Source organism: Falco naumanni, chromosome 2 (assembly GCF_017639655.2).
Source record: "Falco naumanni isolate bFalNau1 chromosome 2, bFalNau1.pat, whole genome shotgun sequence".
Taxonomy (NCBI): Eukaryota; Metazoa; Chordata; class Aves; order Falconiformes; family Falconidae; genus Falco; species Falco naumanni.
The window spans coordinates 14,078,271-14,104,507 of NC_054055.1; the positions used below are offsets into that span (position 1 = coordinate 14,078,271).

General features: G+C 42.2%; 1 protein-coding gene across 1 annotated transcript in view; it reads right to left on the minus strand.

Annotated features, from left to right (window-relative positions):
- Positions 1 to 25,103, minus strand: part of KL (klotho) — a 48,978-nt gene extending 23,875 nt beyond the window's left edge. The window contains exon 1 of the mRNA XM_040582450.1: positions 24,294 to 25,103. Within this exon, the coding sequence (XP_040438384.1) occupies positions 24,294 to 25,103 (810 nt within the window). The remainder of the gene's footprint in view (positions 1 to 24,293) is intronic.
- Positions 25,104 to 26,237: the final 1,134 nt, after the last annotated feature.

The following is a 26,237-nucleotide window of genomic DNA, read 5'->3' on the forward strand; positions in this document are numbered from 1 at the left end:
CAGATTAAAAATACATTGACCCAACTGAAGCATGTATCTGTTCCTGGAGATGTACTGGAACATTCTGAGTTCAACTTGATGCTGAGAGTCTCCCAAAAGAAAGACAGGAAGAAATCCCTGACATATCATTATTACAAGAACATCAACTGACACTGGATTTGGCAAATCCATGATTGTAGAGTAGGAAAGGCTGACAGACTGGCAGTCAGAAATTATTCCTGAGGTACCTGAATGCGCTGCCCTAAAAGCTCCAGAAGTTCACCTAGAGATGAATGGGTAGAGGCTTTTCATGAACTACAGTCCCAAAAGAAATTAGATTGCAGGAGTATTCATGCCAAAGTATTTATGAGTCCTGACCATCAGCCACAGAAGCAGTAAAAATATCCCCAAACCACAGAGAAAAGCTTATTGGAGCAACAAATGACTGCATGAAGATCAAGCATTTCTGATGTTCCAATCTGGCCCATCATAAAAGCAGACAGCAGGATTTACTGGGTAATGGTTGACTTTTGAGAAATTAATTCTGTTATACCATAAACCACACCTGTCACAGCAAAAATGCCAGACTATGCCATAACAGATTTAGCATATGCTGTTTTTGTGATCTTGTTGTCAGAGCAAGGCTGGGAAGAATTTCCCCCTGCATTTACAGGGCAGCAATAGCGCTTTACATCACCCACTACCAAAGGACTTCACTGTACTTCAGTTTTATGCAATATTCATACCATCCAAACATGGGAAAAATTATCAGAGGCTGATCAAATCCATGTAATTTCATGAACAGGTGATGTATTAACCCAGCCAGACTCAAACAGAGCTGAAAGAGTTAATTAAAAAAGCATAAGCCGTAACATCAGGAGCACAATTCTAAGTGAACTGACGAACAGGTCAAGTGGTACAGGAAAAAAAATATTTAGGAGTAGAGAAATCACCTTATCAACAGAGAGCAAAATTAATAGGAAGCTCCTTGCTCTACAAGTTTACATGAGCTCAGATCTTTTCCGAGTTTGTTTGTTTTTCCCCAGGATTTTATATTGATGTTTGCAGATATGACTAAGCCTTTAACCAAGTTGCTAAAGAAGGTGCAGCAAGCAATGAGAGTGGAGACCAGGACAAAACCCGACCTCTCCAACATTCAAAAAAGGCAAACACTGGTAGCCACACTGGGGATGCTGTTCCAGCACGGCCACTTCATTTGCACTTTGTTACACACACACACCCCACACACACATACCCCCACCGAAACAGTAGAGGCCATGTTATCACAAAAGCAAGGAAAGCCAGTCAGTTCACTGTACAAAAAGGGGCACGTGGCACTCCTGGGAGCATTGACACAGTGACTCAGAAATTAAGAGTACGTGAAAGGCATAATTACCAAACTCAGCACATTTAACAGTATCAGTAAAGTATCAGCAAAGAATGAAACACGACAACAGGTGATCCCCAGTGCATACCATGGGGATGTCACCCACTTGGTTTGCAAAAGTCACTTTGAAGAGGCTAGAACAACAGAAAGGCCCCCTCTGGGAGAAGTCATTAACCAGTAGGTACAGAATTATTTAATATGCACTACAGTAAGCATTTCTACTACATAAACTAGATCCTCTCCCTTTTCCGCACCAAAAGATACCACCTCCAAGTTTGCAAATATAAACTGACAGTCCTTTATCAATCTCACAACAGAACAGTAACTGCTGCAGTGCCCCAGTACATCACTACAAGATACTGACAATCAGAGGTATGAGAGCAGCACGGTAGTGCTGGTTTGACTGGGTGCTACCCACCAAATAGCTTCAGAAAGTATTTCTGGAGGAATGAGCTGGTGGATAGCTTTTCCCATCGTGAGTTCCTCTGTGAGAAACAACAGCCACCCAACAGCAAAGGAACTGGAAGAAGTTTCCACCAGGGGAGGGTACCAGTGAGTAGCAATGGAGGCTTTTGGTCCCAAATAGCTGGCATAGGAATTACGAATTTAGTCAGTGTATACACAATCAATATATTACAAACTGTCACAGATTATATGCCACAGCAGACCCAATTGAATGAGGATCAAACAAAAATAATGACAGCCATGAGGTTAGCAACATGGTTTAATGACTGCAAAAACTTCAGGCTGTCAGACAATGGCAAGTAACATAACTCTGGCGTTTGTATACAGGGCAAAGCTGAGCATCATTAAGCAAGTTAAAACAAATTTACTGTCTCAGAGCTCTTATAACATAGGTAAATGCAACCCAGAATGAAGGCAACTTACTTGAGGTGATCTGTACAAAGATTCTTTTTTAAATGAAACATCTGGATTGTTCATGCCCAAATCTAGCTCAGTTACTCACATGATAACCTCAGTTTACTCTCCTATAAGCTTGGCTATTAAATTTAATCATTCTGAGATTAGAGCTGTGCATCAATGACAATGGGCTACAGAATAAGAGAGAAAAGTTCCAGCCAGCCCTCTAGATGGATTCAAAAAGCAGCTTATCAGGATAAGCAATATAAATGTGAAGGTACCAGTTTTCAATCTTCAGACAACTGTTTAGATTACAATTTGACAGATGTGAATATGGAATTCTTCCTTCCTTTTCTAATCAGTCTGCAACTGTTCATGTTAGATCCAGCTGTGTTTGCATGCATACCCAATATAAAGCAATCACGACAAACTATCCCATTGTGTACAACCTGTCTGGAATATTCTGGTTTGCGGCATGTAACAGAACTGACTAAAGGGTGTGATTTCAATTATACACCTTTACAAGTAATGCTCAAGTTGCAAAGATCACTGAAACTGTATACTAAATTAACAAGAATCCAGAAACTTTTAGAGCAGCTTTTGCATGAATGTTGCACATAATAAAGCATTCAACTGTAACATCTGAAGTCTAGTTGGTTGCAAAACAAGCCACAAAAGCAATGATTACAGTGCACTGCAATAGCAAACAAATTACAAACAACTGCAACAGAGAAGGCGGGGTGTCATTCTTGATGGGAATCCCTCTTGTGTGGTTCCCTTCAGCTGCAGGAATTTTGAACTAGGTTCCTCATGCTGAAGCTGTAATCATACTTACACTTTTATACTTCATAATTTGCACAAAATAGAAGAGTCCGAAGTGCTGAGCAAGTTAAGGAATAGCTATACCCTAGAAGAAAAAACTGTGGACTACCTGCAGACCTATATATGTTATCATGAGGCCACACCAGGCAAGAAAAGAGGTACAGCTCCAAGAAGAACCACTGCTTGGTCCCGATCCATAGAAACCACAGGAAGATTCACAATGTCACTGCTAGATTCAGGAGTGATAGCTCACAGTTTGCAGACTACTGAAACAGGTAATTATAGCCCAGTAAATACAGTATTGCTATTGCTAGTACTGAGGTACAGGATACCTATGAATTTTATCTTGACTCAGCAGTCATGAGTTATTGGATCTGCTTTAGGCGATCTAAAGTCTGGTTTAGCTGCAAAACTGCTCAGTGATCAGGGGAGGAAGGAACTATTGCCTGACTTGTTGGGGTTTTCCCCCCTTTTTGCTTAAAGCCGGCTCTGTGGTGGTATGGTTCTATCCAAATAGTATTACAGGACTACTTCTAGGCAACCGAACCCCAATGCTAATGCCAGCTTCTGTCTGAGACAGACCCTGCCTAACCTAGACCTGCTACTACAGAAGAGTATGGGTCGTCTGTGAATCCTGTGTCAGGCCTGTGAGCCAGTGTAAATGTCACGGGCATTCCACAACATGAATGACAGCAAATATCTATGCTCAAGCAACTGAATCCCACCCCTAGGGAGCAGAAAGCAGTTCCAGATCCTGACACATAGCATTAGATGTCGGCAGCATTAATGCCCACACGTGACCTAAGATTCAGTTGCTTAAACGGAGGCATCCAGTACCATTTGGGATGTTCTGGATTATCAAGACATCTGCAATGGGCAGATAAAACACAAGACCTGTGGGAAAGCTGCGTCTTCTGGGCTGGCAGCTGGAGGCAAAGCAGGATACTCTAGGCTTCTCAAATGGTACATGTTTGTCTATGTGTGCAACGCTTGTAGCCCTAACGGCCTCTAAAAGAAGTACCCTTGCAATTGCATGAAGTTACAACTGTGAGAAGAATATATATTGTGAAAGACTGCATCAAAATCCTGCAAAGATTCAGGGAAACTAAGAGCACCTAAGCTAGACTTTTTCACTCCAGAAGTCTTACAGCAGCAACAAGCCCTGAGGGGCTGACACAGTGCATCACAGGGCCATGTAGGTGGACAAGGCAAGTAGAACTGAATGACTCATAACCCGGCAGTCTTGATGCCTCAGCTATCTGCCCATATTTGCAACAGCACAGCGAACCATAGGGCTCACTGACAAGTTTTAATTAATACAATGGTTATTACTAGCCATAATTCTTCCTCATTGTTATTGCTTCCATGACATTAGGCTATGAAAGGAAGATCTCAGAAACTACAGAAGAAATTAAAACCGGTTACTTAGCAAAGGCACATCTCATCAGTTACTGTTGGAGGCAGACTTTGGTTTACCTTTATTTTGAGGAATCACCACACCCCTCAGCAGCCACCAAGAAGAGGAAAGTGCAGCTGTTCAAATCAGAACCCAGAAGAGGAGAGAGAAATTCCAGGGCAAGGAAAGATGGGGGAAACAAGAGTCACTGGAGGAAGAGAAACTCTTGGGGTACCACATCTTTAAAGACTCAAATCACAGAGCGATGACTTCAGTCAAGAGATGGAGGGACAAAATGGGGCACTCAATTTCGTGCTAGAAAAAAATTATGAATATTTGCATTTCTTCAGGGGCAAGGATGATTTATGCGTATTTATGCACTTTTCTACAAGCTTTTGGCTATACTGCAGTCACAGATTATACTGGATTCAATTTATATCTTCTTTGATTTGGGAAATACATTTAGAACCTCATCCAAGGCGTGCTGAAAACATGAAAATACACTTTTGAGGTATAACTAAGTCCCTTTATGTCTGTTTCTAAATGCATGTTTAATGGTAGATATAAAACTGCTCTACTACAGAAATGAATGTTAACTCAAAAGCATACAAATAAGTTTTATAAGTTTTCCTGCTTTATTCTTGTAGTCTGCACATAATTAAAAGCACCATTTGAGCTAAAAGTTGGAATTTCATAGAACAGAAAACGGCAACAAACAAAAAGCATTTTAAAAAAAGTATCTAACCCCTACGTTATAAACACAATCTTCATATTGTTGATTACCTCTAGAAATTAAGCTGGGTTTCACTTGTTTGTGTACAAGGAATCCCTAGTTTGGCTGACATAATATTGAAAAAATATTTTAACATAGTTGCTAAGAAGCTAAATGTTAATAAAGTTGATATAAAAACACCAGCTACAGTTGTTTTCTTTTGGAAAGTATAATCTGAATTTTTATACAATGCGCTACAGAATAGGGGGGTTTACCACATAAATGAACTGCAACCTCAGCCTTACCAATCAAGAAAAGAAATCACAGTAAAAGACCTAAAGCAGCTTTTATCCAGTCCTTAGAGAAAGAAAATTTTAAAAAAATTAGAACACAGCAAAAAGAAAATGAAAAGTGTTGTCAGGGTAATTATCTAGTTAAGCCACACAGAAAAGGGCATGTGTTGGCTCACACATAGAGTTGCACATGCTAATTAACTACTTTTCTTTGATCAATACTTGTTTCAGCTTCTGTGCTCTCACCACCATAGTACTAGACACTTTCTGACCAGAATTAACATCATATTAACACACTGAGGTATTCATAAATATTGTGTCAATTGGACAAATTTTAAACATACTTAGCACAGTTAGGTTTAGACTTTACTCTGGCAGTGTAATGAGCACTTCTGGAGGCCTAGCATGTGATTTTTTTCAAACAACTTGGCATGTTTCAGATGTCCTTAACCAGCTCTTTGCCAGTTCTCTGTTCATATTCTCTTTTGGAGGCAAAATAGTTGTCACTTGAAGAAGAGACAGCAGCTTTGATATTGGGCTTTCTTTATCTAAGAAACCTACAAAAGATAACTTTTACTTTGACTAACACTGCTGCAGAATGACGTCGTTAAAAAAATACTTCATGAGTTGAAGGAACTGACACAAGGGGAAACTGATAGAATTTCTCTTTTGTCTACTATTTCAAAGTGCAATTCCAAACTTCAAATTGCTCTGGAACAAAATATAAAGCCAGTGATGTAATTTGTATACATGAATGACAGTCATCACTGGACTATGAATATAAAAAATAAAAAAGCTGTATATACCTCTTTTTTTTCCTACTGACTCCAGATACGGCTAAAAACTTTTTTTTTTTTTTTCCTTGGCCATTTTAAATATAGATACAGAAACATAAGGACAAATTAAAACCTTAAAAAAGCCGTTAACTCACAGTTTCAGGTACACTCTTTAAGCAATTTGTCTCAGATTGGCATTTGTTTCTGGATAGCCATGCCTTTGGAAATTCTGCCTGTACACTGTAACATGTAAATATCCAATATCAAAGTATAGTAATGTTTTCAATAATTTAAAGAAAACCTATTCTGGGAGAAACCTCAGTTTCAGGATCAAAATGTATTAGAACAACAGTAATGCAACTTCATACATTTCCTGTAATGGCATCACTTCATCCTCCTATGTCCACCTATATATATGCCAGAAAGTAACACTGCTCTGCTGCACAGCTACCATAAGGGTAGGTACGTTAGCATTTGTCAGAAGGCCGCATACAATTGTGGTAATTAGGTCAATATCCAACAGTGAGACAGATGCCTACCATTTAAATATTGCCAGTTTTAAAGGAGGGCAGTTCAAAATAATGAGTCTGGAGAGACACCTCATTTCTAAGTAATTGACCAAAGAGCTATACAGATAGAGCAAAAACTTTGAGCTGATTCCCATGAAGACATCAATCAAAATGCTCTCAGAGCATTTGTAAACTAGCTCAGTGTCTGTTACAGCCCTGCTCACAGACAACACGCTGATCAGAGACATCTCAAGCTTAAATACAGGAGGACAGGAAGAGCAATAAATTCAGTGACTGATTTTTTTTAAAATACCACTTTTGATTTTTAGACCAGTACAGGCTCATGCAAGCAGCCAGATGGCTTACATATATTCTGGGCTTCTTAGATGAAAAAGGAGATGAAGCGTACCCCTGTGCCTAATATAATTATAATGAGTAGCTGGTTAATTTCCAGCCATAGTACCTGCACCTACTTTAGCAAACAGTAGAGCTGAGGACCCAGTATCTACAATAACCTACGGACCAGAAGCCAGTCAGCAGCTGGATTACACCAGGTGTGGTTCTGCAGACCAGCTTCCAGCTTAATTTCATCCAAAACCAATACAACGAGGTACTCCGAACCCACTTCAGGCTACGAACTGTAGTACAGCAAATGGAGGCAATTACAAGATTCACGTTGCACACGCACTCCTGATTTGTAATGTAATGCTACTGTAGATGAATGCTTAAACAGCCTAATGCTACAAAAGCACGAAAACCTTTGTATTTTTTATCCAAATCAAACAGGAAAACAATCTTTCATTTTGAAAGATCCCACATGGTGCATAAGGCAGTGAGAGCTGTCCAACCGCTTTGTCCTAGAGAAAAAGTTTTTCATTAGCCACAGCTACACAACACAACCTTCAACGAGTATGTAGCACAAAGCATATTGAAAAAATGGATTTACGACAAGATACATTAAATCAGGATGGTGCTTTAGATATTAAGAAATTAATAGATTGCAGAGCTTACATGGAATTGTAGTTCAATCAATGACGCTACCTACAGAAAGCAGAGCAGCTGGCAGTTCAGTAATTAACGAGCTGCCCAAACACCAATGAAAAGAAAATTGTTGGCTGAATCGGTGTGAAGGCCTTAAAGAGCCAGGCGTTTTGCTGAGACAAAGGGAGGAAGGCAGGGAGGGCAGAATAAAGGCAGGAAGGCAAGAGGGAAGGAGGTAGAACAGATTGCATCCCATTAATTGAACTTTTTCACTGGAAGCTCTTACATACATGAACGCTCTTACAGAAGAGCTAAAATAATCTGCATGAGACACATAGGCACGTTCTTACTGTCTTACTGGAAACAAAAAAAGTCTCTGTAGAAATAAGCACTCGGGGAAAAAAGTAAGGCTCCATCTATAGGAATCAAAACCCACTCTCCTCGTACTAGTGAGATGCAAAAAAAAGCAGAGGTGTTGGAAAGAAATACTGGAGAAACAGTAAAGATTGTATATACATATTTTCAAACGTAAAATAATTCAAGAGTATTAGGATATGTTTTATAGCCAAGTGCATTAGATGCATTAGATGTTTATTACCAAATGAACTACTGGGCACATCTGGTAATACAGAGACAGAATATAAGGACAAAAGAGATGCTCTGCTGGGTCAGATGAAGTTCGTCAAGCCCTGTACCATCTTGGATAGCAAGGTGCTGTTTTAGGAGAGCAAGTGAGCCCAGTCACTTTCTGAGATCCAGCCTCCTACTTCCCGGACATTCACACTGTTCTGCTGGGGATGGTAGGGGGTGCATTCCTGCCTATTTTGTTTAGTATCTGCTTACAGACCCAGTGGTCACGTATTTGCCTACTCCCTTTTTGAGTCTGCTGGTACAACCTGCTTCCAGAACCTGTTATGGCAATAAATTCCCAAAGTTCATGACCCACTGTGTAAAAAGGACTGAACTGTTTGCTCTGAGTTTCTTTTATAGTCCATGGAGAGCAACAGGAAATTTTAAATTGCAGTTTATCTTACCCCTATGTAGATGGGTAAAATTGGTCAGAATTATCATGCCTTGAAAGTCTCTCCGCTGACCACCCAGGGAGCATAACCTAACTTGTTCGCATGTGTGTACAATGCAAACATCTAAAGTGAGATGAACCACACCCTTTAAATCTTAAATTGGTCCTTTCCAATTTAAAGTGTATTGTTTAGCTCAGTTTAATTAAACATAATTAACATATATATATAAAGTCAGAGAAATTTATTGCTACTCTGAGAGTACTGCCTCCAGAATTTCTTCTTTCAGGGATGACTCTGTGCTGCAGGATTAAAATGGGAATGAAAGCAGAGGCCTTCCACAAGTCTGATCTGCTGTAGACCAGGAGTCAATCCTGCCAGTTGTGAATCTCCCCAACTTCCTGCATGATGATGACTAATCAACTGCTATGTTTTCATTGTGGACCCAACAAAGTATTTCACATAAATGTATGAAACATTCTGAGTAAGGCACTGGAAATGGTTTGTTAAATGACACAATATTCCAGAAGATGGTGATGAGTCGTATTATTGTGTAAAAAGAATTCTGACTTCAGAGAATTTTCACAGAAATACAAAAAATACCTTACAGAAAAAGTGATTACCATCTTTATGATCCTGTGTCTACTATCTGCCAGGGATTAGGAAAACTTGATTATAAAATCAAGAAGAGCCTCAAGGGCATCAGGTTCAAACCCCTGCTGCTATGGCCATATATACAACACGATCCTATTTATAACCTGATCCAGATTCACTTTAACATTGGCTAGGTATTTTGTTCATACTGTTCTCTCTGGAAGACTACGACAGAATCACACATCATGAACCGTTTCCTTTTTTCCCTGATTTTCAGGTTAAATTTATTCATGTTCAGTCTAAACACTGTGGTGCTTACATCAAAACTTTGCCTGGACTTAGTTTCCTTCACTTGTTTCTGCCACTGATCTAATTATAGACAGCAAGTACATCCTCTCCCAGTGTTCTTGCTCAGGTAAATAAGCCATGTTCTGGTATGGTAATTCCTCATCTCTGCTGGAAACATCACATGACACAGACTAGAAACAAATGTGCCTTTGTCACAGCTGGATTATATTGGCATCTGATGGTCACGCTGTGATCAGCGAGTTTTCATCTTACCGAAAAAAATGGTCTGAGTCTCCATTCATCTATTTATTATCCTGATTATTGTTTGCACTGGCACTGCTTCCTCAAGTTTAGCTCCTGCTCTAATTAGTACAATCCTAGTCTGTGCCAAAGCATGAGAATTAATAATACATTAACCAGTCCTGCTAGGAACTGCCCTTGAGCCTAATGCTTCTACTTTCGGTGTCACTTACAGTGATACTTGCTTTAGCAATTCCCTACCTTTTCCTCCTGAAAATTCCCTTCCTCCTGAACTGAAACAGCAATTCCCCATGTGCCACCATTTCAAGTGTCCTACTGAAAATACAGACTGGTTAGGTTTATCACATTTTCTTTTTGTAGATAATCACTTATCACAGAAAGCTATCAGATGGCTTTAGTTTGACTTTGATACCATAAATTCATAGTAGTTTGTGCCCGTTGCACCTGTAGCTGTTTGCATTCATCTAACAGTCATCCTCATTAATCTTTCCTGTCTACATATCCCAGTGCTCAACATGATCACTCTTCTTGATATATCAGACAAAAAGCATTAATTGGTTTTGGAAGCACATTTTTTTATATATATATAATCCTATCTTCTTTGCCATTACCTGATGGCTGTATTTCTTTCCTTATGCTGCTTTTCCTTAGGTGATTGAAGGACATCTTGTGATTTGTTTTAAAATAATGAGTTGGGTTTTTTTTAAGACTTAATGCACATTTAAAATTTTCTGCTTATCTTAGTCAGTAAATATCCATTGTATTACTTAAATTGAAATGAGGTTCAATAACTTCCTTGGAGAAAATAATGGGGCCCTAAAGGACAGAGACATCTTTTGTTTCCAGACAGAGGGAGACTGTGACAACTAGTACGTGGTCTGCATTTGCATATCAGTTCCAACTAGGAGTGGGAAGACTGTTAATTTTAACTTTTTTAACTTTTTTTTGATGCTTTAAACGACGTTTTCCGAGGACTGCTCCCTTTACATTTTTGGAAAAGGCATGAAACGCTTTCAGCATACTTCAACAGTCATGGTGGGTCAGCAGCAGCTGGCTGGCAAAAAGGAGTGAAGAGCCACAGGACAGGGTTACTCAATGCCCATGAGATCTTACACGGGACACCAAGGCCATTTGCTTGCTCTGGCTTTACAGGACCAAGCAGGTGCTGTTGACCGCCCCTGCAGGGGGGAACTGCATTGACATACCTCAGCAGGTTCCTTGTGTCAGAAGACTCAGCTCAGGGCTCAGGAAAACCAGGGGAGAGCATGAGATACAGGATTTCCCTACAGATACACCGAAGATATCACCTGCCTGAAATAAGTGAGGCTGGCAAGATTTGCGCATGATCCAGAGCATATGTCAGAGTCCACCACCTGAGAATTCACAGGAACACTAAGTACCTCAAGCCAATTTTTGAACTAGCCCTTCAGTACTCCCCTCCCCTGCCATCTACCCCACCTCTCTGCACCCTCATTATAGTAAGTGCAAATGTCTATCTACAAAAAGCCTGGGTTTGAGTTTGTCACCACAGGTTTTGTCTATACCCCACATGGAGAAATGGGACAATTGTGGGTTTTCTGGTCACAGCATGAGAGACATCATGCTCACTTCTCTCCCTTACCTGTGTAAGGATCCTAGGACGGCAAGCTCAAATGTAGATGTCTCTGTTGAACATGTCTAAAATTAGCTCAAGTGTGATTGCTCTCCCCACGTTTACTTCCACAGCCTGCAACGGAGACGGCTCTACTGCGATGATGCATCTATGCAGCAAAGCACTTGCAGTGCAATCCTTCATCTCCACCCAGCCCTCATACAGCACTGTTGTATGACTCCTGAGCTCCTGGCCCACCACTTCACATTATGCAGCTCTACGCCGAAGGCTTGCAGGCAGCCAAGGACAGCTGAGCCCATGTCTTCACTCGCTAGTTGTGGTGCAGAGCCGAAGTACACACGGCCACAGCCCTGGTCAGCCCAGCGGACAGATGGCTTAGAGCTGGAGAAAAAGTCCTAGCTGCTCTTCGCCCTGGGATCACTGGGAATGCTGCCAAACCACTTTAAGACAAATATCTTTACACTAAACCACATTTTATAATGGTTATTGAAAAGCCAACTATTGAAAGGCCAAGCAGATCCCAAACTGAGTCTCAGAGCTGATGCAAAGGCTTCCTGGAAGACAGCAAGATGATGTTGCTAAAGCGTGGGGCAGGAGCGATCTTCCATGCTACAACCTCACTCAAACAAGCAAAATGCCCTGCTACTGACAGCTGTAACTTGGGGTGGACATGAACACTGGGTAGTTTAACATTGTTGTTTCAGCTTTTGGATAAATATAATTTGCTATTGATAATCTTTGCAGGTTGAAGACTGCCCCAGTTATACCCAGTGCCAATACCAACAAATTATTTTCATGCTATACACAAAGGTGAATGTGGGGGCTTTGCAGGCTCTGATGCACATCCAGCTCTCCTATTAGCACCATGAAGTGGAGCGCAAGATCTAGTGGCCAATTGAAACCAAAACAAACCGTTTCTGTATTGGCCATGTCCAGCCTTGACTAGACACAGTGGTTTTCCTTGCATGCACTCCTGCATCCTCCATACGGAGTCGCCAACCTGATAAAAAAATTACTTGCATATCTCAGAGACTACTCTTCAGTTAACCCATCCATTTCACAGTCAGCAAAACAAAGACCACTTTTTTCAGCTAGAAAAGGAATTTATCTGTATCCAAATTACCACATTATGCTACAGTTCCAATAATCTACATTGTTTTTCAGCATTTACAACAGCAGTGCCATTCCACCAGTGCAAAACTGCAGTGGTTTCACTGGACATGCTCCAGAAAGACACCTACTGCCTATCTGTCTTCTGGACATACTTCTAGCTTTTAAGATTTTGAGACACAAAACTGAGGTTCTGGGCTGGCTCTTCCCAAAGGTATGTCTAGTTACTGCACAAAACAATAGTGAATTATTCAGTGGTGGGGTCGATAATTAATCTTACCAGAAACATAATGTGGGGACTGAGAAAAGTAATCTTTTCTTACACTTGTAGAAGAGTAATAGTAGAACCTAAAAATCACTGCAATGGGTCAGTCTGTCCAATCCATCTCATTACCACTGAAGCAGTTCCAGAATAAAGTGCTTCAGAGAAAAATCTTCAGATGCTTGCGCCAGCTGCTCAAAAATCTGGAATTGCTTTGTTACACAGCCAGTGATGTAACAAAAATGCTGAGTCTGCCTGTCAGATTTTTTGGCAGTTGTCATTGCTGGTGTTTCTATCCTATGTCCAGTGTCAATGTTTGTGTCACAGGAAGCCTCACTCTCTTGACAGTTACCCGTTTATTTTGGTAAATGACTGTACATATTGGGCATATCAATTGACTCCCTTGTGTCTGTATACCTCCCAGTGTAGCATTTTCCTCTAGATGCTTAAATAGCTTAGTGAGGCATTTCTACATGGTGTTAGGTCTGTGAAATGCTAGTGCCCACAAGTCTATTTCCAGACCCTCCAGGTCCTTTCCCACATTGGGCACATGCTGCTCCATTGTATGTTTGTCCCTTTCCATTTCCTCTCTCTTTGTAGTTCACTCTTCCATACTCACTTGACTCCTAAAAAATATTCCCCAGAAGCACTCCCACAAAATGAACAGCCCCTCAGCAAAAAAAATGGAAAGGAGATATACGAATCATCAAGTCTAGTTGCCTGCAATAGTGTAGCATGCTTTTAGCCCCAAACACTACACCATAATGTGCACTATATGCCCCCTCTTTCCCATGTTCATGGCATTATGAGCCACAAAACAAATCCAGAGACCTTTAACACAAGAAAAATCACCAAAGGCTCCAAACATCACAATGAGCCACAGGAATAAAATAGGAAAGCACAAAGATACCATCACAGTATTTGAAACACAAGGCAAATTAGTTAGATAAAATGCCTTAATGATCCTGGGAACCTGGCCACCTTCCACGGCACAGAGGGGGGGGGGGGGGGGGGGGAAGAAAAGAAAAAAAAAAAAGAGTTCAACAAGAAACATCACTGTTCCTTGACAATATAAATTCCTCCCCGACCAGCAGTCCAGAACCCCCAAACCCAGATCCCACAGGCCAGCATCACTATCTCGTCCCTGCCTACACTCACCCGCTCTGGTTTCTACAATCTATTCCAAATTGCCCATTACACAGGTAAAATTTCTCTCCAGAGGAGTCCAACTTGGGTAAAGTGGCATCTGACTGGTGTCGTTTAGGGTTCCTGCCTTTCATGCTTAGCATTACAATGCTGTTTCTATATTCTATATTCTACCATTTTACCACCAACCAATTTTGACGTGGTCTCTACTTCATTACCCTAAGCAGGGCTACGGAAAAAGGCTGTTTTCTGAGCTGCCCTCTGCTACAGTTTGCTGATTCTAACATCCAGACTCAGAATGACTGCGCCAATTTGATGCTGCTTTTATTAGACTTTTCCTTCCTTTTAAGCAACTGCATCCTTCAAGTACCACTTTTCTTTTTAGCAGAAATAGGAAAGAGGAGTAGGATAAATGACTGAATAATTACAGTTTCACACAAAAGTGGCACAAGCAGCCCAGCTACAAATATCAGACACAGAGTAACAGTGCAAGAATTTTGTCCTGACAGTTCTAAGGCTGTTTTATTTCTTTCATCAAAGAATAAAAGGCATCAAACTGCAGCTTCAAGAAGCCAGTCATATTGCAGCAGGTTATACAGCAATTTCACACGGGTAAACTGACCCAGTTTGCGGCAGTGGGCATCCATCCAATGAAAGAATACAGAAGGCAGTGTGTGAAATGACTGACTGACTCACTGTGTCAAAACGATATTTTTTTTCAATATCACATCAAAATGGAAAACCAAGAATTTCCATGGCAAAGTAAAAATAACATGACTGATTTTTATTTCCCCTAGTTCTCAATTCTTTCTGGGACATTTAAGTCTCTCTCTCAAATATTTTAATTTCAATGACTCAGTCAATTCCAGTTTCACAGGTTTTATATCTTTCTGACTTGCTCTAATTACATTATATTACTTTGTGAAAACAGAAGGTATTAGGAATATGAGAAAAAGCTAGCTGATATGACAGTAGGGTAGTAATCACAGCTCAGTATGAAGAAGAAGAAGGGATTCTTTATAGTATCAAGCATATTATTAAGATGCAAAACTCCAGCTGAATCGTATTTCTGCAGCTCTGTTCCCTGCCCTGCGTGGTATACCCCTATATTCTCTTCTCATTCCAAACAAGAGGCATGTTCCTGGCTGGGAAGGGAAGTAGGATGATAAACCGAGTTCAAGAGCTCCTTCAGTGCATTTCCAAGGTCTTACACTTCACACAGCAGAGGTGCTACTTGCATATGGGAATGCACATTTCATTCAAGTTAAGAATACATCTGTTCAACATGCTAATTTACTTAACTGCTTGAAAGCGACAGGATTCTCAAAAAAATATTAAGGAAAATTCAGTTCTCACTTATTTTCCTTCAGCTCCTTTGAGAAACCCAGACTTAATGTAAGTGTCCCTCCTTTCTTCTGCAGGCTGGTCACTGTGTCCCCCAGTGCTGGTTGCAATGTGGACAGCAAGTGGACACCATAAGCCAAGACAGACTCCTTGAATTAGGCTCCATCACTGTGAAGCATGGTTTGTGACTTCATTAAATCACCAGTCAGCTTCCTCAAAAAAAAATCATATGACATTTAAAAATAAAAATGAACCAGAGAAGAAGTTGTCCTTGGGGGACACCAGGCTATCTCATTTCATGTCAAGTTTACTTTTCAACACTAAATATACATAAAAAACTGCAGTATTGTCTGATAAACCCAGCTCCTGCATGCCCACTCACAGCCAGTCACCCCCACATTTCACCAGCTCCTCATGCATTGCCCATTTTCATAGTATTCCTCTTTCATGTCACCCCGTGCTTTGTTACAAATCTTTCTGGATTTTGCTTCCTGATGGAATACGTAACTGGTGATGGCCTTTCTGTTGTGGTGGCCCTTCTCTCTGTACTATGACAGGAGAAGAAGTGAAGAACAAACAAAGTGTATTACAAAAAGCATGTCATCAGTGTAGAGTCAGCAGCCAGTTGAACTTTCATTTCAAACCTGAGGTCAAAATTATTGATTTTGAAGCAAAATGTTATTACTTAAAAAATACAAAACAAAAAATAATCATTCAGCCTGACAATGCAATATATCGCCAACTTACTTGCTCGAAATGTTGCACAATTCTACCATTTCCATATACACTTGAGTTAAAGAACCATAATTACAATAATTAATCAGTAACTATGTTCAATAGTTCCATGCCTGCAGCAAAAAATGAGATTATTTCTTAAAATGTCAAAAATTAAATAAACAAATCGAGTAAGCTTTGCCCTCAGCTCTGAAAAACAACTGATCCAGTGGAGCTACTACATATTCAAGAGAACAAGAAAAAAGCTGACCGAGAAAAGGCATTGGAAAATCAGTGAACTCTTACCAGAATATGTGACCAACAGCTACAAGCCTGCCCCCCTTCCTCACCCAACCATTTGACATCTTTTCTAGAAACAGGATCAAAACAGATGCTACTACCTTCCCACCTGTAAAGCAAATAGCCTGAAAAATATAATCCCAGCGGTGCTACCATTTTGTAGCCTTTAGTAAGGGCATTAAACTGATTAATTTACTAAAGGATTCCTGGCTGACTTTTGGACTCACAAAATAACGAGGCATTTCCATAGTATAATCTCCCCTGGTCAAATTTAATCCATCCAGCTGTCTTCAGAGGTGTGCTAAGCTGACGAAAACAGAAGTCAAAGCTCAACTGTTAACATAAGGCCTAAAGTGCAAGTAACAAAATGATCACGTGCCGACCGAAGTGACAGCCCACTGGCAATGTGCGTGGCCCTCTGTCAGCTCACCCTCCTGCTGAAGAGCATGTCACAGGTGTCTCGCAGCATCCCCAGCGTTCCGGCCTCTCAGGCCAGCCCGATCCCGAGGCGTGTAGAAGCCCCTGTGCCTCGCATCATGCAGAAATCACACAGCTCTGGCTGCCCAACGGCACTGGAACCACCTCTGGTCCCAGTCCCTTGGTTCCTACACCAGCTGTTGTAAACAGCAAATATTTCAGTAACTGAATTTAGAATACAGGGTGGGTGGATGTGCTGTGTTCAGAATCAAAACAAAGCAAAACTTTATAAACTTTTGCAGTTCTCCGAAACACAGAATGCTATCTCTTCTCAGACTAAACATAAAAATAAAGCAACACAAACGTGCTTCAATGTAGCCAAATCCAGAGATTCTTAAATTGCTTCCTCTTAATCCAGTGTGCATCGAAAAGGACCCTCCCTGCCAAATCTCCAGGGAGACGTACCACAAACTTAACAGGCCAGGCTTCTCACGAGTGTGTTGTGCCCTGAGAGTGGAGTTGAAGCTCCCACACCAAGACAGAAGTTGCCATCACTGATACGCTGAACTGTTTATTGTTAATATAGATTACATTTCATTTTTTTCCACTAAAACCTACATTTTCAGAGTTTAAATCATGCCATACATCATTCTGTTATAAATTTGCAAGCAAAGAGGAAGAACAGACATCTACAAGTACTGTCACCTCCACTGCCACCAAAGCATCAAGAGTCTCTTTTCTCAAACTGCGCTAGCTGTCTTGAAAAGAGATTCTTGTTCCTACCACTAACACTGAAAGGCCATTCCAGAAGCTCTTTCTTCCAAGAGCTATCCACGACTTCTAAGAGTCAATCTAATTGTACTGATATGGAACTTTTATTCTCTTTTGAGTGTGTGCATATGGCCCTTTAACTCTAAATTGTCTTCCTGTCATTTTTGTCCAGGAGTATTTACCAGAGAGCATCGGTGTGAACCTACTTCCTTCCCTTCCTTGGTACCATCTGCCTCCTACTCATCCCATTTTACTGAAGACTCCAGTCCTTTGCTGTGGCAAATATCTCTTTCTCCTCTTAGGCTTGGTTAGTTACTCTTCCTTCTTGACAACTCACCTTCTCTGTCTGCTGGCACAGTTTCTCTAAGTGAGGTAATTCAGTTCTTCCTCCTGAAGCCAGTCTCTTCTTTCATGTTTTATTCATGGTCACATCCCATGGGTCACCTTCTCCCTCAAAGATCTGTCCAGCCTTCATTTCAGTCATTTCCTAAACATCCTGAGATGTTGTCTACAACCTTACTCTTCTGTTCCATTCTTCTGATTTAATCTAAAATCAGTATTCACAGTTTTACCCGTGACACTCTTCTATATGCTTTGGCAGGCAAATATTCAAACACGAATAGTTTTTATTTAGTACTTAAAACAGGTAACACATCCTGTAATTCTAAAACCTGTCATTGTATATGGAGGTCACCTCCCCTAGTTCTCCAGCAGCACTTCTTCATCATTTCCTCTGTATTTTTACCATCATGGAAAGGAAGAAGAAAATCTCCTTGTATACATTTCTTTACCAACAAGTCTATGCAAGCAGGCTGCTTTGATTGCTGGCTCCTTGGCTTTTTTAAAACTTTGCCAAGATCAGCCTTGCACCTTCAGATTAAGTTCAACAGTTCAGCTGTTCATCAGCAACAACCAAACACATAAATCACACGCTCAGTTGCAAGGATTAGTAAACATCTCTCAAACTCTGCCAATTGCTAACTGAAAATCACAAGACTCTACAAACTGGAGGTAAGCAAACTACAGAGCATCTACACATATGTGTCTGTCTGTTCTTTCCCATTTCTCCCAGTGTAAGAAGGATATGCATCAGAGCCCCCCAAAATAATTAAAATTAAATGTCTCCAAATGCCCACACCTTGCACTGCTTTCTGTTCGCTGTCCTTAATGGTCACTGCTTGTCAACAGTAGTGCCAGCTGCATAGACATATTCACTGCTTCTGTCTAGTTGAAGAAATACTGAAAGATAAGGGGAAAAAATTCTTTGCTCCCCAGAGTAGACCAGGAAAGAGATGCTGTTACTCAAAGAAAGGGTTAATAAATGTCAGGAACAAAGCTAAGGTGATTGCCCAAGAAACTGCTGGCGTCCTATTCCGATTTAATTTCTACCGAAGCAAGAGAGATCAGAATTTGACCTTCTAGAAGGCGGGCATGTGATGAGTGAAGCAACTTTCTCTTACGTCATGAGCATTTCTTCCTCACAGAAGACGATGCTTCCAATAGAAAGAAACTACCATCTCTGCACTTTCAACCTGCTGATGGTTGCAGAATATAGAGTTTTCTACCTGACCTACCATGGGAAAAGCTCTCAGAGCTCCTTGCTTTCAGTCAAAAGGGAAAGGCAGGCACTAAGAAATTATGAATTATCTTAAAGTAAAATATACATTTCCTTTGGAAAAAAAATGAAGGTAGGCTTTATTTTCCAGGTCCCAACATATACTTAAGTATGGGTAGGAATTATGTCCATCAACTACCTTAAGTACTGGAAATCTTCCACAGACGCAAGATGAAATGGAAACTAGAAAAATATGTCATATGAAGAAATGCACAGTAACATGAGTCCTTCCACACTCATCACTCTGGATCCCACAAAGCTACAACAAATACAGGATCTCTTCTGCTTGAGGAAAGAGGCTGAAGGGGAGACCCAAGAATGTCTCATACTTTATAAGGTTTTATTAATGCAAAATGAAAGAGTATCAAGGAGCAGACAGCTTTAAACTCATGTACCCAGTGAGATGTGAATTTTACATTGCTGATCTAAATGCCCTTACCTGTATCAATCTGCTGTTAATCAGTTGTCATTATCTTTCCGGCACTGAGCAGAGCCTTGGCCCGACATGCTACACAAACACTTCGATCTTAAATGAAAAGCACGCTATTTAAAAAGGAACCATACTAGAACAGTTATCAGAAATATCACCTAGGTACCTCCAGCAACAGCTACTGCAACAATTAAGTCAGGCACATGGTACTCAAAATGAGATAGAAAGAGGCAAATTTGGTGCTGCTTATAGAATTAAACACAGAGATTCGCAGTTGTAACAACCATAACTACTAAGCACTAAAATCCTCATAATGAACAGGGGCCCTTAAGAAATGCTCAACCTCATAATGAACAGCAAAAGAGTTGAGGTGAGACAACATACCTACAGGCTTGACCTAGTGCTCCTTCACACAGAGAACACACAAATTCTGCTTCCATCCCACTTCAGTCATCAGTCTAGTTTTTGCAGGTCCTGCCTGTTGAGTTTTAGTAAGATTTCCTATAATTTCTAAAAAGCTTTTCAGGTTGTAGAATCCCTACACCTGAGAGAAGTTCACTTTTCCATGGTAACACCTTATTCTCCCCATAGTCCTGATATTTCTGTAATTAAAGATCGAAGTATTCTGTAAAGATAAGAAATCACTTTTTTTTGTTTACAGCAGAATATTTGAAAACATTCTTTTTGCAAATGTCTATGCAATCAGGTAGAAATGGCAAGGGGGAAGTTACATATTTGAGCTAATTTTAAAAAAATGAGCATCCTTGAAAACCAAATTCCTGTTTATCACACTGAAAAATGAAACTCGATTTTTTTTTTCTGATGATGATTGAAGCTTGAGTAAGGTGCACTATAGCTTTTAATGTAATGTATAACCATCTGTAGCTACTGGCACAGAAAAATGCAGCTTGAGATCTGAATTTGCTCTACGGTCTTTGTCATCCCTGACATTTGAAAGATACCTGACGCAGACGATTAGTGATTAGAATAATCACCACTGTAATAAATTCTTCGCAAATATATGCTACACAACTGATACTCAAAACCAGAAACAGAACCATTTTTTTCTTTGTTCTTCTTTGAATTAAGTCTTAAGAAAGCAAGAATAGCAAAAACCCCAAAACTATTCCTAAGAATTATTCCTTCTTTTTCTACAAATTCTGCAACGTTTTTACAACTATGATGAGCTGTGTTACATTCAGGAAAATCCAAAATCACTTCATTTCCACTGAGTGAAAGTTTGAAGGCAGTCTGAATTTTGAAAGAAACAAGATGCACCAAGAAAAGACCATTCTCCTATGCTGCAATTACTAATACTTTATTAGGTTTAGCACTGAAGGTCAACAAAAGAGTACTTACCTTTTGTTTTGGAATGAGTTTTGGAATAGAATCAGTCTGTTGCTACGTGACTGGTTTCCAGGCAGCAACTCCACTCACTTCTTCAGGGAAACAACGTGTTCTTATGTTTCTGCAAATGCTGTTTATATTGAGTAAATCCAAGTATGTTCAACTCAGACAATATACTGTGAACCAGTAATGAAATAATGCATTTGCAAAAACCAGAACATAACATGCTGACCTCTCTCAGCTCCTATCTGGAGAAAGCAATGCATTATACACATGACAGATTGTTGGCATTACATTTTCTGGCTGTTGACTTGAGAGAATGCCAACTTTTATGAACTATACTTGATCCATTCAATTTATTTTGTGAATAAACGCATACAGCTTCCTGTATTTCTTACCATGTTCAAACAGCTTAGACGTACCCAAAACGACAAGTGTCAGTGGAAATACTATAAAAGGGTGAAGTTTTCACTGAATACTGATCAACATCCCTCAATAACAAACCAAAGATGCATCCATAAAATGTTTTTTCTTACAAATTTTTTACGTTATTTTTATTTGCTTTTTTTAATAAGAAATTTCTTTTACTCCATCCAGTTAGCATCAGTTATGACTCACTTGTGGAAATTCAGGAAATTGAAAGGTAATAAAAAAATTCAGTAAAATAGGATGAAATCCATTCAAGCTAAATTTAAACATCATTATTCAGATCAAACTTCATTGCCCTGTTTTCACCAGCCCTGAATTGAACAACTTGAATTGAATCAAACTCTTATTTGATTATTTATTCAGATAATAAACAACTCACTCAGAAAGACAGAGCCCAAAATCCACATTCGTATCTGTTGAATTTTAAAGTACTTAAAGGAAATCATTACATCTCTTAATGTAATTAGCATCCAGTAAAATAAATCAGTAGACATCAGCTTTCACTAGCTATTCAGCTTTCCACTTATGAGGGCCTTTGGTTTGGATAAATGCAGAAAGACACTTAAAACTGCATATTGTAAATAAGGGGGGAAAAAGTCAGAAAACATGCGTAGTAAGTGTTAAGTCTGCTCATTTGCTAAGAACGAAACATTTATGACAACACATTTTATCTTTTAAAAAACAAACATGTTCTGCAAGCATAATTTCCCTGAGACAAAAAAAAAAGGGACAAGAATGCCACAAAGAAGGAGAAAGGATTAGGAAGAAATCTGGGACCAGACCTTTTGGGTAATATAAGACATAAGCAGCAAAAGGTTAGGCAGCTGAACGGGGATTTTTTTGTGTGAGATGACAGAACCGCATCTTTTCTTGTGAGGCTGTGAGGACTGTATCTCCCAGCAGCACTGTCTGGTGCTGCGGTACTACTGTACAGCCTTCTGATCCAAATCAAGGCTGCTGCTGAGAAAAACTGACCAAACTCACCTACAAAGTTATATGCAACCAACAGTCACACGTTAACGATTATTATTCAAGTTGCAAAGTCAATCACTCAAGAATTATGCAAGACAAGAGTGTAATTTGCACATGGAAATGTAATTCACTCCTTACCATATGCGGTACAACTTAATCTTTCATTACACACATCCACTTTCTCTATGGGTATCAGGCTGTGTATTCAAAGAAGCTGCACTCTGTAGCTTCGTACTTCACTGCCTGCAGAAGTTGAAAGGTCTAATACCAATACACTATGGAGATGTAAGAAGGAAAAGGAGGATCTCCGTGTTGAAGCTGTTCACTGCTCTATCCTGGAGAGTTAGGCTCTATCTCTGCCTCTGCTGAAGAGTCCTACCTGGAGGAAGCGGGGAGGGAAGCTCTTCTGTATAAACTGCACATCCCTTATTTTCTGTGTAGGTGATTTGAGATTTTGGGATTTGACTTGTAGAAGAGCTGAAAGTGTAATATAACTGACCGATACTCCAAAAAGATTACACGCCGGGAATAGGGCACTACTAACAATCAGTGGACACTTTGGGTCTTAATTGCATCTTTGTTTCAGTTCCTCGTTCATGAAAATCAGAAAAAATGAAACTTTGCTGCCTTACGCTGTTGCATAAAATGAAATGTCCACTAATTGTGAAAACCCTGGCTGACAGTCACTAAGACAAAACTAATCTTGAGGTTCTGTCACCAAACCAGTATTGGCAGACCCTCCTGTTTACATTATACTTTTTACATGGCACAGGCAAGCCTTGTGCCTTCATTTCTCATTTGTTAAATAGAAAAGCACCTTCCCTCTCCATAGGGCTTTTATGAGAACAAGCATACGGTTGAGGTTATGAGGGACTGGGACAGATACGATGGTGATGGACTACACTCAAGTGTGAAACATGGTCAAGTACATCCCATGGTACTAATTGAAGAGTTTAAAGGTTTCAGAACCAGGAATTTAAACCGAATTTTTACCTGCATTCTCCCCACCTATCTTTTCTCTTGCTTGTAGCACTAAACAAATGCAAAAATCATGCAGGAAAGTGGCAAAAAGTTGAATAAAGGCATGTGTTGGATGTTTTCTTAATGTTCACATCTAATATACAATACTCATTAGGATATAATTCCTGCCGGTAAGTGTATGTGGAGTTGACGGAGATCAGTAGAGTTCATGAATGTACATTAAGGTGCAACAGAACATGCCTTCATGGGCACACTGTTACAGTTAGGCTGAATCCTTTCTCCTGTCACTGGAAGGATTCGTGCACACTTTTGCGTAGTTCTCACTGAGAATCTATAATGTTTGCTTCCAGCAAACATTACAGTTACACCATATATAGATACACTGCATAAAAATTATCTATGGCAAACTACTTATACCATTTACTAGACCAGCTGGGGAACAGAGGGTCTCTTTTCCTAAAAAGTGTTCACACTCAAAAAACCCCATACTCTGTCAGGAAAATCACTCAGTATGGTATTTTGGCCGCCCCTACCATCCCCATTAGCTCAGTAAGATTTTTTTATCAAATGCACAAATTCTCTTTAGTCATATTAAGCATTTCCACAGTAACCTTAGTAAGCCACTGCTGGACTGGCACAAACGCATCCACTCACCCACCCAGAACAGCATTCGCAAGGGCTGGGAGCAGGATTGACGCTTTCTGCAGGACGCAGAGCGTGCTTTAACTCAGCATGTTACTGCTAACTCGACACAAGAGCAGACACTGAGCTCCTGCCTCCCGTCTATGAGCTCAGCCGCCTTTAGCTGCAAATCGGCTGCCCACACTTCAGCTTCCACGGCAGTGGCCGCCCCAGGAGCAGGTGTGCCAGCGGGGCGGGCTGAGGGCAGCCTGCGCACCCTTCCCCTTGGCACGAGCCGGGGGCCGAGGAGCCGTGGGGCCCCCTTCCAGCCGCCCACCATTTACCTGGAGCAGGTGGTGTGCCGCCCGGTAGCCGAGGCGTGGGCCACCCTGCACGCTGGGCGGCAGTCGCCCTGTGCCGTAGCCATGCCAGGCCACCACGTAGGGGTTGTCTATGGTCAGCCAGTAGCGCACCTGCTCGCCAAAATGCCGGAAGCAGAGCTCGGCGTAGTCTTGGAACAGCTGGGGCAGGACGGGGCTGGCCCAGCCGCCGAAGGCGTCCTGCAGAGCCTGCGGCAGGTCCCAGTGGTACAGGGTGACGACGGGCTCGATGCCCAGCTCCCGCAGGCGGCCCAGCAGCCGCCCGTAGTGGGCCAGCCCGGTGGGGTTGGGGGGCGCCGTGCCGTTGGGCAGCAGCCGGGCCCAGGACAGCGAGAAGCGGTAGTGGGAGACCCCCAGGCGCCGCAGCCCCTCGACGTCGCGGAAGAGGTTGTTGTAGCTGTCGCTGGCCACGTCGCCGCCCGCCGGCCCCGGCGGGGCGGACCCCGGCGGCGTGGCGGGGCGGTGGGCGAAGGTGTCCCAGACCGAGGCGCCTTTGCCGCCCTGGCGCCAGCCGCCCTCCGTCTGGTACGCGGCGCTGCCCGCCCCCCAGAGGAAGCCGTCGGGGAAGGTGTCGTGGAGGAAGAGCTGGTCCTGCGGGTAGGGCAGCCGGGCGAAGCGGGCCCAGGTACCCGCGCCCTGCCCCGGCGCCCCCAGCAGCGGACGCCCCAGCAGCAGCAGCGGCAGCAGCGGCGGCAGCAGCGGCACCGTGCGGGACATGCTCCCGGCGGGGCTCCGCGACGGCGGGTCCCTCCGCCCAGCCCCCCGCCGCCCCATTTTATCTCACCTCGCCTTTCCCCCCACCCCCCGCCCCGGTGGGCACGGCCATTAATAATTACCTCGGAGCTGCCGTCCGCATCCTTCCCGCCCGGCTCCCTCGGGGAGAGCTGCCTCTGGGGGCGGGCCCGGCGGTGAGACGGGGCGGGATGGGAGGAAAGGAAGGCAGAGGAGCCGGGGGTCCGCGGGGGTGAGCTGGACCCTGGCTGCCCTTCGGGGTCGCCTCTGTCGCCGCCCGCCTCTACGGCCCCGTGGGGCGGAGTCCCCCGGCAGGGGCCGCCCCGCACCCCTGCGCCTGCTCCGCCGGGGACCCGCACCTCACTCCGGCGGCGGTGCCCCCCTCGGAGCCGGCAGCCTCGCCGCTGCCCTGCACCCTTTCCCCGAAACGGCTTTTCTGAGGAACCCACGGGGAGACTCGACGGCGGGATCTGTCCCCTCCGAGGAGCTGCGTGTGGCCCCACGGCCGTCGGGGCGCCCGTGGGCCGGCGGGCAGCGGCCAGGGCTGAGGGGTGGGAGCCGCCCGCGGCGGGAAGGGCAGCAAATAAAACCATTTTTCCCTCACCCGGTGTTTCCTTCGTGCTACCTTGGCAAAAGCCATCGCGTCGGCAGACTCTCATGGAACAGTAATTAAAGAGAAACTCGTCCGATGACATCGTCCTCCCCCACTTCCAGTAATCCATGGACTGTCACCTCCCAGTAATAACACTTCTCTGGAGGCTGGTGTAGTTGGCTGTTTACCACATGCAAAACAAGTTGCAGTTACAAATGCCTCACAGATCTTTACGGGGAGGAACAAATCGAGCTAAATGTCATTATCGAGTTACACCTTATAACCAAATTGAGTGGGTGCAATGCAGGGGCTGCTCTTCTCTGCTTCAGACAAACCAATTTGACCCAGGGCTGTAAAGCAAGAAATAGCTCACTGCTGCAAAAACCTGGTGTTCAGTTGTGTGGACATCTAAGAATAAAACACACCTACTAGACAGGCTGTTAAGGACAGGGAGATGTTCCAGGAGATTAAGTTGTTGTTTAACTACAGCATGAAGACAGTTAGATAATTTCATGTTAGTTTTAGAAAATACATGCCCTCAGGGGAAATTTACAGGTAATTGTTAATAATGAGTAGATGGATTT